This window comes from Mus musculus, chromosome 12 (genome assembly GCF_000001635.26).
Source record: "Mus musculus strain C57BL/6J chromosome 12, GRCm38.p6 C57BL/6J".
In the NCBI taxonomy this organism is placed as follows: Eukaryota; Metazoa; Chordata; class Mammalia; order Rodentia; family Muridae; genus Mus; species Mus musculus.
The window spans coordinates 100,714,850-100,726,643 of NC_000078.6; the positions used below are offsets into that span (position 1 = coordinate 100,714,850).

Sequence of the window (11,794 nt, forward strand, 5' to 3'; positions counted from 1 at the left end):
AGGATTAAATAAAGAAAAGAAAGAAAAAAACAAGAGAAGCACAACTGGCTCAAAGGGGAACTAAGGCTACAATCACACTGTCAGATGAGGGTACCACCCCCCAATACAAGTCTTGTAGGTCAGGAACCCTGGTACATGCCTGTAATCCCACCTTTGGAAAACTAAAGCAGGAAGCTCACTGTAAGTCGAGGCTAGCCCAGGTTATGGCAAGAACCTTTACAGGAAAAAAACAATCCACTCAAGCACCCACTCAGAGCATTCCTATGAAAAACAGAATAGCTGGTTCAAAGTTTAGGGTAAGACCAGAAAGGAATGTCATGTCTTAAGGCCCCAGAAAGGACAACATGCTACCTCTACAGAGAATGGCACTGTTATTATTTTCAACATAAATGGTTTAATTTACTGTTCCATGTTCTGTCATCACAGCCCTTGGACAAAATTGTCTCGGCACAAACTGAGCTGCTGGGTCAACCCATCTTCAGGAAAATGTTCTGGTTTCGTTCTGCTGCTGGGAAAGATTAACATGAATTTGATGCCTTATTTACAACATGAATCTCTTTTCTTACTGCTCTGGAAATCAGAAGTCTGAAAATGAGGTAAAAATCAAAGTGACCACAGAGCTGTGTTCCTCTGGGACATCTGAGGGAAAACTCAGTCACCCACCATCAAGAGGCTATAGGTTTTGACCCTTCCCAGCTGTGGCATCACCCTGCTCTGCTCTGCTTCCACCCTCAAGGCAACTCTGACTTTGGCTCTACCAGTGTGATTAGATAAACCAGGATAATCTCTTAACCCTAAGATGTTTAATCACACGTGCAGGTTTATTTTGCCATGTCGTATGTAGCATTGCCCCAGGAATCCTGGGATTAGAATGTGGGTATCTTCAGGAAGAGGAAGGACAGTCATTTTTCAGTCTACCACACAAGATTTCATCATGAGCTAAGGAGCAGTTTGAATGAGTAAAGTGTTTGATCCTCGGAACACATCTAAGAAAAGAAATCTGGGCCTCATAATTGGAATACACACTCCTTTATATTCCAAATAATTTGGTATAAAATATTATTTACATTATTTTCAGGTCAGGAACACATAGATTAGAAATTGCCCATACTCATAAGACAGAAACAGGCAGATCCCTAGACTCACTAACCAAAAAAAAAAAAAAAAAAAAAATTATGGTGCCTGAGTTTATTCACTATCCTTCACAGGCATGCACACATGTGTGTATGTATGCCTGCACACTTGCAAACATATACATTTGAACAAGTACCTAAAAACGTATTCGCATTACCTAAATTACAAAGATAGCATGTTAAAAGTCTACACAACAGTATATGTCACAAAGGGAAACCCAATCAGAAAAGATTTTTAAATAAAAGAGCTAATAATGGAATTTAAAAGAATAATGGAATTCTTTTAAAAACCAAGTTTACTTTCTCTATTCCAAATATTTTGATACTCAAAATACCATTTACATAACTTTTCAGAGGTCAAGAACATGTAGATTTTTTTTAAGAGACCACTGAGACAAAACTTGAATGTGATAAGATAAAACACCAAGCACTGTACTAACAACTGGGAACTGGAAGGCTGGCGAGATGGCTTTGTGGGTAAAATGACTGCAGTGGGACCTGTGTTCAGATTCTTAGCACCCACAGACAACCTGGGCATGGTGGTGCTGTAATCCTGGAACTTCAGAAACATAGGCAAGTGTATCTCTGTGAACTCAAGGCCAATGACAGTCTATACTCCAAGTTCCAGGACAGCCAAGGCTATGACCCTGTCAAAAACAAAAAAACAAAAAAACAAAACAAAACAAAAAACAAAAAAAAAGAAGGAAGGAAGGAAAAAAGAAAAAAGAAACAAAAGGAAAAGAAAGATGTGTGGTGGCATTTGGTTGTAACCCCCTTATTAGGAGGCAAAAACGGATCCCATGGGCCTTCTGGCAGCCAGCCTAGAAAAAAATGAACCCTGAGCACACACAGAGAACTTTATCTCCTTATTCTCCCTTTAGTCTCAGGGACAATATCTAATGGATGATTGAAAAAAAGAGTAAAAAGTGAGACTTCACTTACAGTTGTAAGGATTTATGAAGTCCAGAAACTCATTTGGCTTGCGGAGGCAGCTAAATGAACAAGACAGACATTGCTAGAAACACACACAGCCAGGCTATCTTTGGCCCTATTCATGGTCCCTGATAAACACGATAAATGCAAGAGACCCTACACCTTTGCAGTGAATATAAAGATCTGTAAGTCATTCAGAGAATTCACGGGTGATGCGGTGGCAGCCTCTTCCCTCCCCCTCTGCATATGAGGAACGACATTGCTCAACCTGAAATTAACTGTGAAATTAACCAACACAAAAAGGTGTCAGACTTTCCCTACAGAAGCTCTCACAGATCTCTTGTTCTCATGAAAGAATTCAACTCTGCCCATCAAAACATATCTGTCTGCAGTTCAAGGCAGACAGACTTCCTTGCTTTATAACAGAGGGTTGATACAACATCAGATCACTAAGGCTTTTTCCTAGGCTGAAAATATAAAATACACTTGAATCCCCTTTATATGACATAGAGATGCCACTCTCTTTACTTAGATTATTTTCTCCATCTATGACATTCACAATAGAAATTTTAAAAGTTGCTGTCTTTTAGACATCTCTTAAGCATCTAGGTGCAGGGTGGGGGGTAGGAGGGAGGGTGGCTGGCAACAAGACAGCTTGGCAGGTAAACCTAAAGCCTAGTGGCCTGGATTCAATCCCTGGAGCCCATGTGGAAAGGGAAGGAGACAACCAACTCCACACACAGCAGGGGGCTTCTCTTCTTCAGTGGACTCTACTTGATTCATCTGGTAAAGTAGTAACTTTTAAAGCAAGTCACAATCCCTGGCCTTGTCTATTGCACAGAACCTGCTTAGTTCTGGGTAGGCTGGAAGGCATCCAGTGTAACACTGTTGCTTTGTGAATAAGGAAATTTAGGCTCAGAAAGGCAAATAATATACTCCAGGTCATATAGCAAGTTAACTAGAAGCAGATTCAAAACCACAGCCTATCCTCCGACCTCTGTCAAATCTTTACTTAATACTCCAAATAAGAGTATCAGTAATCAAACTCTACAGGGAAACTCTATAGTTGGTGGGGGAAAAAAAGTCAAGATTTTTTGAGAAGCATCACAGAATAAGAAAGCAGATACTTCTGGTGTAAAATAAACACAAAAGTCATCAACAAAATAACAGTCAATTGACTCCAGCAGCATGTAAGAAGAATCATGGTTAAGTGGGGTTTATCCTAGAGTGTGAGGCCATCCTAACATACAATAATCAATCAATGTAATAAACCTCATCAATAAAACAAATCTACAACCTCATCATCTCATGATGAAGAAAGAGCATCTCACGAAGCCCACCACCCTTTTACCACTTACAAATTCCCAAAGTAGGAACGAAGTAAGCTTTCTCAATTTCTACAAAGCACCCACGGACAGCCTAGCCTGTGTTTAGTGATGGATGATTAAAGCGTTCTTGCTAGATACCGCACTAAACAAGGATGTCTGAATAGTGTAGTTAGTTAGTTAACACTGCTAGCCAGGGCAATTAAACAAGAAAATGGCACCAAAGCATTCATATTGGGATGCAGTAAGATAAACTGACACACACTCTCTCTCTCCCTCTTTCTCTCTCTCTCTCACTTACACACACATACCATATATATAAGTATGTATGTATATAAAGATAATCACTGTGTAGTCTAGGGAATCAAAATACTAAGATGTGTACTAAAATACTTTTAGAGCTAATAAACTAGCTTAACAAGTTTGAAAGACAAAATAGATCTCTAGACACAATTAACATTCCAAAATTAAAAGAAAATAGTTTCATTATATTATTATAATACATCAAAAATGAAATACTTAGGAATAACTTAAACAAAAGGATGGACTTGTAGTCTAGGACTAACAAAGTACTGTCAAACAAATGAAAGAAGAGCTACACAAGTATAAAGTCATCCCATATTCATGAGTCAGACTTAACACTGCAAAAAAAGCAACACTCTCAATCTAATCTATTAACTCAACACAGACTATATCAGAACATTGCCCAAATAGCTTCTCTGAAGAAACGGACAAGCTAATACTAAATTCTTATGGAAAAATGAACAACGGACCAAGAATAACCAAGACAATCCTGGAAAAAATAAAGTTGGAAGATTTATACTTTCCAACTTCAAAACTAAGCTTATAACTTCCAGTTTTATGGTACTGGCTAAAGACAGACATACAGACCAATGCAATAGAACTGAGAATCTAAAATGAATCTATGCATCTATGGTTAATTGATTTTTTTTTCCAAAGACAGTGCCAAAACAAATAGGAAAGGGTAGACTGTTCAAAACTAGCACGAGAACAACCGAGTATCTACATATAAAATGTGAATCTGGGTCACTATCTCATATACTACATAACAATGCAAAGTCATCAAAATCCTAGTTGTAACAGCTAAAAAGCATAATGCGCTTAGAAAAAAATGAAGGCGCGTCTAAGGCAGAACAAGAAACAATGGGAGGAAAAAACTAGGTTTTTAATCTAAATTAAAGCCTCTTGTGCTTCCCAGAATACCAGCTGCCCCCCAAAGTGAAAAGCCTATCCAATTTATGAAAAATTAATATTTGCAATCTTGTATCTGATAAGAGATGTGTATCTAAAATAAAGAATTTTCAATAATAAAAAAGAAATTAGGATCTCTGTAAGTTCCAAGCTAGAACTCCTGGTTACACAACTCCTGGTTACACAGGAGTTCCAGGCCAGCCAGGTTTACACTGTGAGGCTCTGTATCCAAACAGAGGGTTGGGGAGGGAGAAGGAAAGAAAGAAACCAACTGCAAAATAGGCCAAGGATAGAAGTAAGTACTTCTCCGAAGATACAGAAGTGGACTAGGTGCTTAAAAGCATACACAACATCATTAGAGAAATACAGTCAAAGCCATAATAAAAGATACTGCTTCACTTATTCTAGTATGGCTAAAAGCATAAAGACAGATTATAACAAACACTGCCTAGGCTGTGGTGAAAATCTCTCATACACAACTGTTGGAAAAAGTTCACAGTTTGAAAAACTTTGGCCCCATAAAAATCCAAAAAAAATTTATTGATGGTAAACTGCCACAAAAAATGAAAACAGATCTGTGAAAAAGTTTGTCTACGAACGTGCATGGCACAAAAGGAAGAAATAACCCAAATGTCAATCAACTTATGGATAAGCAAAATATGATCTATCTAATACACAGAAATACAATTTGTTAGCAGAAAAAATTAAGTGTTGATACATGCTACAATGTAGCTGGATCTTAGTAACATATTTACTGAAAAAATTAGACAATTATAAAAGTGTACAATTGTATTATAATAAAATAATGGGCAAATATATAGACAGAAAATAGATTAGTGGCTGGCTAGCAACTAGATAGTGGGAATGCAGGATGACTAATGTAAATGGGCATAAAGTTTCTTTATAGGTTGAAAAAATATTTTAAAGTCAGATTACAGCAATGGTTTTGTCTCTGTAACTATGCTACAATTTGTTGTATACTTAAAGAGGATTGTATCATATGTAAACTGTACACCTTAGACAAAGCTATTTAACAAAAGCAACATGTAGCTTCCACCTTGCTCTCTTGGATCACTTGTTTGGGAAGAAGCCCACTCCTGTGTCCTTCCAACACTCAAGTACCTTTACAGAAAGATCCACAGAGAAAGGAACTGACACAGCCTGCCAAGTAAATGAGGGAGCAAGCAGCCCCAGGTAAGTTCAGCTGTGGCTCTGGCTAACACCTTAATTATTAGGGAAGCTTTAATTTTATTTTTAAAATGGCATTTCATAATTTTACATGATTACATAAACTCACATATGTATGCTGTGTTTGCATCTTTTCCCTCTCCACCTTCCCCATACCTCTTCCTTGCTCCCTCTCAAATTTGAGACCCCTTTTTCTCTAACAACTATTGCTGCATATATACAAATAAAGCTATAAAGGCAACGTGCTGAGTCCATTTAGTGTTGTTCATATGTAAATGATTTTAGGGCTAACCACTTGTATTGGATAAGGAGGCTCATCCCTGGGGAATACTGATTCCCCCTCCCTGGGCAATCATCAGTTTCCTAGTTCTTTGCCTAGGGGCAGGGCCTACTGAGAATTCCCGCTCTTGAGGGTCTGAGTCAGAACCACCAACTAAGCAACTCACACAACCCTAACAAACAGAAGTCACGTTCTAAAAGCCATTAGAGTTTCCATTGTTACAATACAGTAACCTTCTGCAACCCTCTCCTTAATGTTAGGCAGACTCCCAAAGATGGAATCAAATGAATTATCCCCCCAGCAACCCTTCATCTTCTAAAGGGTTTAGATTATGTTTACCCATGGTTTTGCTGTAGTTGTTGGCATGTTAGTAGGAAACAATTCTATCACCTAATGTTAACTGAATGAGCCAAAAGCAGACACCTGATCAAAACTAAGCCAATAAAGTCAATAAATTCTCTCAGAATTTAACTGAAACTGACAAAAGGATGGTGTCTGTAGAACTTTAATCCTGTCCATTTTCTACCTCCTGGGAGGAACCTGGACAGCAGTGAAAAAAACTTGGCATATGGACTAGGAGAGATTTAAGACACAGGAGCGGCAATGCGAGTGTCTGGTGCTAGTGATTCCTCAGCCTTCCCAGTGGAGAAGCCACGTTATTAACCACAGCATGTAAGACAGCACTCAGTATATAAGAGGTGACAAAATATTTGTTGAATAAACGAGTGGGTAAAATAATTTCCATTTTTCCACTAGTGTTCAACAAAGTTACATCTGACTATTTAAAGGCTAATGGCTTTAATCTTTCTTTTGTTGCATTTATACATTTTATTTATATTATTATACTTAAGAAATAATATATCCTGATTATTAGTTTATATGGTCTCTTCCTTTACAGTTGGACACAGAATATTTTCTTTGGTATCTTCAATACCAGAAAACAGAAAATACTCAAGAATTTATGTTTAATTGATTTGCTTAATCTTGAATTCTGTACTCTTCAGCTTTTATAGCCGCTGCCATCAATTTATCAAGACCTGACATCTGCAAACCTTGCCCTTATTTTTCATCCAAAACTGAATTCACTCAACAAATATCTGAACATCTACCACACGCCACAGGCTACAAATAGACAAAAAAAGTCTCTGCCCTCAAGGGCCTTACTTACTACCTGACACAGACAGACTGTGTGTTTGGGGACATGGATGTCTGGGGTGCATGTATGAGTGTATGAGCACACACATGCCACCACATCCATCCTTACCTTCCATTTTGTTTAAGACAGGGCTCTTTTGTTCTTCAGCACTGTGTGTACCAAGCTAGCTGACGTACAAGCTTCCAGAGACTCTTCTGTCTTTTCCAGCTCTCACGGTGCCATACAAGCACTGGGATGACAGATACACACTACTAAACCAGCTTCTGTGTAGGCCCAAAGGATTCAAACTCAGGACTTCACACTACATGGCAAGTACTCTATCCCAAAGAGCCATCTTTTCAACCCCAGGCAAATGAATTATTGTACTACTGTGTGTTGTGATGGGCAAGATAAATACAAGCTATTCAATAGCAACACAGATTACAAGGAGTTTACACTCTGCTTGAGAAGGCAAAGACACATATGATAATGCTAACCACCCAATGACTTAGTTCGTTTCCCAGCTACACTAGATTAATTCGTATGTTTTACAATAAGATCTGATTGTGGAATTATTTTTTAAATTTTCATTCAATAAATATTTCCTACTATGTGCCAAGTAACCTGATTAACATTTTTCCAGTAGTGTCTCATTCAATGTCCACATTTTACAGATGAAAGGAGTAAGCCTGAAAGAATGCAGTGATTTCCCAAGTCTATACACCCAGCTAAGTGGCAGAGCTAGTATTCATCATCACGTCTTCCAACTCCATGTCCGGGTATGCCATACTATTCAGTCTCCATAATGGAGCCATTTCCACGCCCTTATACTGGGTTTCTAATTCAATTATCATTTGTCCTATGGTATTCAATATAGCCACCAGCTACCACACTGCTCTAGCTCCTATCAGAGCAACATGTGCTAAGAGGAGCCCAGCTGGCTGGTGACGGAGGAGTTACTCTTTCAAGTTATATTTTAACAGTGTTTTTGACCATTACATCTGATCAGTTGTCCACGTGCTTAGCAATACATTTAAATGGCCGTTCCTGTCCTTTTTACTACATTACTAGTGAGTTCAGTGCAGTCTCGTCATCCATCAGAAGAATTTCTAAATGCAAACTTGATGATTCACACACAGTTAGTTGACAAAGGGAAATAAAACAGCGCTCATTGTTTTCTACAGAGTTAGCATTGTTTGCAAAATCCAGAAACTGAGCAGTTGGCTGACTACTAACAAGTAGGTTGCCCCTTGGTCTTTGAGCAAAAGACTGCTTGCTGTATCATGATCAATGGCTGAGCATAGAAGACTTCAAGCAGCATTTGTTGTACTGTATGATTCCACACACTTACAGCAAGGAATCATTATGTAAGATGGGGGGGAGGTGGACCAAAATCCTTACTCTAGAAAATGTGACACTGCTCCTGGTGTAAACTGGGCATTAACACTACATACATGTATACTGAGAAAAATGGCTTAAAATCCCGTTGAAAACATCACTTTTTGATAACATTTGGAGTGAAGATCTCAACCAAGGGAATCTACACTGTTTATGTGAGGAATTCAAAAATACTATGGAATAACTGGGTCAGGATACATTATAGAGTCAGAACCATCAAAACTGCAGTGCTTATACTGATAAATGAGAAGGCATGAATTTACATCTTATACTAAGTCATAAGACTGGCACCAAAGATACTAATGGGCAATCAAGAATTGTGGGTTGTAGTTAACTTTATCCATCTGTTTCAATCTGTTCCAAACAGCAGCAAGGTGGACCCGCTTTCTACCTGAAACCTGCCATTTGCCATTTGTGTCTACTTAATATAATGTGCCAAAGACTTAAGTGTCAAAAATCTTAAAACCACTGACACTAATAACTATCGATCCACTCTAACACATTCTCCATGCAGAAATGATAGTGTAAGGGGAGACCTGACTCCATGGGGCTGGGGAGACCCAAACTTTACCAATTGGTCCAGATAAGAATTTTCCAAAACAAACCCCGGAATTACACAATGAAAAAGCAAAAGTAAAAAGCTTAGCACACGGAGCTTTACTGATCTCCAGCACAGGGGATGCAAGCACTTAAGTCGCCTAGTGAAGCCTTTCACCCAAAACTTTACATTTATAGAGGCTGCTTGCCAAAAGACCTGGCAAATTTCAGAGAGTATAGTACTTCACGATAACTCTGAGAGAAAGGACTTAATTCCAGAGGACCACGAAGCCTTTTTCCTTCACCAGAGACTAACCGAGAACCAATACCCCTCTCGCAGGATCGCTGTCCCTTAGGGATGGTACAGACATACATACACACACAAACACACACACTCCCCTCACACCTGAACCATCCCAGGCAGAGGTGCAGGGTAAAGTGAGTTCAAGCTTCAAGCTCCATCACACACAGCTCCACACAGCTCACCTCTTGAGGGAAAGAGTACCTTTCCCTCGAGACAGCGTGTAGTGACAGATATGTCACCTATGCAGGAAAGGGGGCATAAAGGCATCTTCCCAGGCTGGGTCGGAAACTGGGGGCCCAGCAGGAGCAAACTTTCCTCTCCGTGCCCAGAGCCTCCCAGGACCCCCGGACTATTCCCCGCCCGCGAAGCCCCGCCCCGGGCCCGTCCCCCCCAGCCCGCGCCCCTTTTGGCCTGTGCGCGCACCCATGCCGGCTCTCAGGCGCGCCTCCGCGGCTGGCCCGGCCAGCAGAGGGCGGGGTCGCTCACCGGTCCGCAGCTCGTGCTTGACAGTAAGGAGCTGCTCGCCGCCGTCGCCGCTGTCCCCGCTGGTGCCCGCGCCGCCGCTGCCGCCGCCCTCCCCCTCCATCTTCACCCTCTTTCCGATCGCGCGGGTCGCTCTTAGGGGAACCTGATGGGACAGCAGACGCCCCGTCTCTCCACAGCTCCAGGAGCCGAGCTGCCGCAGCGCCACAACTCCGACACTGAGGCGAGTCTCTTTCCCGCTCTGGCCGTGCAGCTCCTCCGCCTCCTCCCCTCAGCGGGCACCGCTAGTACGGCACAACCCCGCGCCCTGCGCCTCCACCTCCTCCTCCAGGCCGCTCCTCCCACAGCCAGCCCAGGAGACAGCCCTGAGCCACCAGCGCTATTGGGCGCAGCGCGCGCGCGTCTGCCAGCGCCCGTTCCCATTGGGCGGCTAGTCCTGACGTTTCAGGAGCCGCCCCGCCCCGCTGCTCGAATTGTTGTTGCTTGGCGGGGAGGCAGGAGAGGGAGGAGCGCGAACGCTCCGATTGGCAAGACCCACGGAATGCCCCACCTACTCGCTTTGGTGCGCACGCGCAGGCAGGCCTTCCCTCTCCTGACCTCCCCAGAATGGTCACACCCCTTATTCCCAGCTTCGATCTGTTAGTAAACAGTATCTAGTAGTCAGGAGGCGCTCCGGACCTCTGATTGGCTACTGCGGAAAGAGGCGGGGAAAGACGATTGGACCGCTTGGTCCGCCAATCACAGTGGACAAAGGAGGGTCCTGGAGGGAAGCACTTGTCACCCACGTGTTTGCGCTCGCGCGCGTCTGAGGGTCCTAGGGAACGGCCCACAAATGTGTGACTGTCTGGAAGATGGCATGTCTTCGAATGATACTATTCTCTGTAGCACTAAATAAATTAAATGAATTTTGTGTTTAAATACAGGTAGGAGCCGGCAAGATGGTTCCGTGGGTAAAAGTGCTTGCGGCCAGACGTGGACAACCACAGTGCAGTTCCCATATAATGAAAAAGAACTAACATGTTGACCTCCGACCTCCACACAAGCTTTAATTAAGGGCATGTATCGCTCACACAAGGCAAAACTAAATTACGTTTAAAAATTAAATACAGGTAGCTCCTATACACAAAAAGTCAAGGTTCTGGCTCCGGATGAGAAATCTGAAATAATAACTTGTGGAGGTGGGGAGTGTAGCTCAGCCTAGCCTTGACCCCCTGGTACGTCTAGCACCACCTCCCAGTGCTGGAATTCGCAGTATGTGCCACCATGCCTTGCTTATGACATGCGGGAGATTGAACTCTCCAGCTTTATGAATGCTAGGCGAGCAGTCTACCAGTTAAACTACATCCTCATCCCAATTTTTCATGTTTAAGAAACTCAAAGAGTGTGGTGAATCATAAAATAAGATTCAATTTCTGCTCCTGAAAAGCTATTAACGGAACTCGAGAGATGGGCAACTTGTATACAGGCACAGGAAACTATAAAGAATTTAAACAAAACTGTGAACCAGTATTAAGCATTAGAGAATGGCACAGATGGCAACGATTATTCTCAAGGCTTTTAGGGCAAGGAGAAAATCTGGATAGCCAATTTAAAGGGCAAGTAAGACAAAACTGGAGACATTTCACACAGAGGTAAGCTGTGAGCCTAGGTCTAGAGGAGATCAAATGCTGGTGACCTAAGTAACAGGTAGGCTAAATGAAGTGTAAGGGAAACAGCTGTATAGGAAAGATGAGTGTATCTTTATTTTCCTTCTTGGAAAAAAAAAAACAAAAAAACAAAACAAACAAACAAAAAAAAAAACCAAAACAAAAAAACCCAAAACAAAACAAAAACACCTGACAGAAGCATTCTAAAGAAAGAACAGGT

General features: G+C 41.5%; 1 protein-coding gene across 5 annotated transcripts in view; it reads right to left on the reverse strand.

Annotated features, from left to right (window-relative positions):
- Positions 1 to 10,479, reverse strand: part of Rps6ka5 (ribosomal protein S6 kinase, polypeptide 5) — a 176,890-nt gene extending 166,411 nt beyond the window's left edge. For 2 of the 5 annotated variants that reach the window (NM_001330702.1, NM_153587.3), the window contains exon 1: positions 9,932 to 10,271. In NM_001330702.1, coding sequence (NP_001317631.1) covers positions 9,932 to 10,031 — 100 coding nt within the window. In that variant the 5' untranslated portion in view covers positions 10,032 to 10,271. Of the gene's footprint in view, positions 1 to 9,931 lie in introns of all 5 variants that reach the window. The other 3 variants (XM_006516275.4, XM_030246949.1, XM_030246950.1) reach the window with 3 other exon arrangements.
- Between the last annotated feature and the right edge of the window lie 1,315 nt (positions 10,480 to 11,794).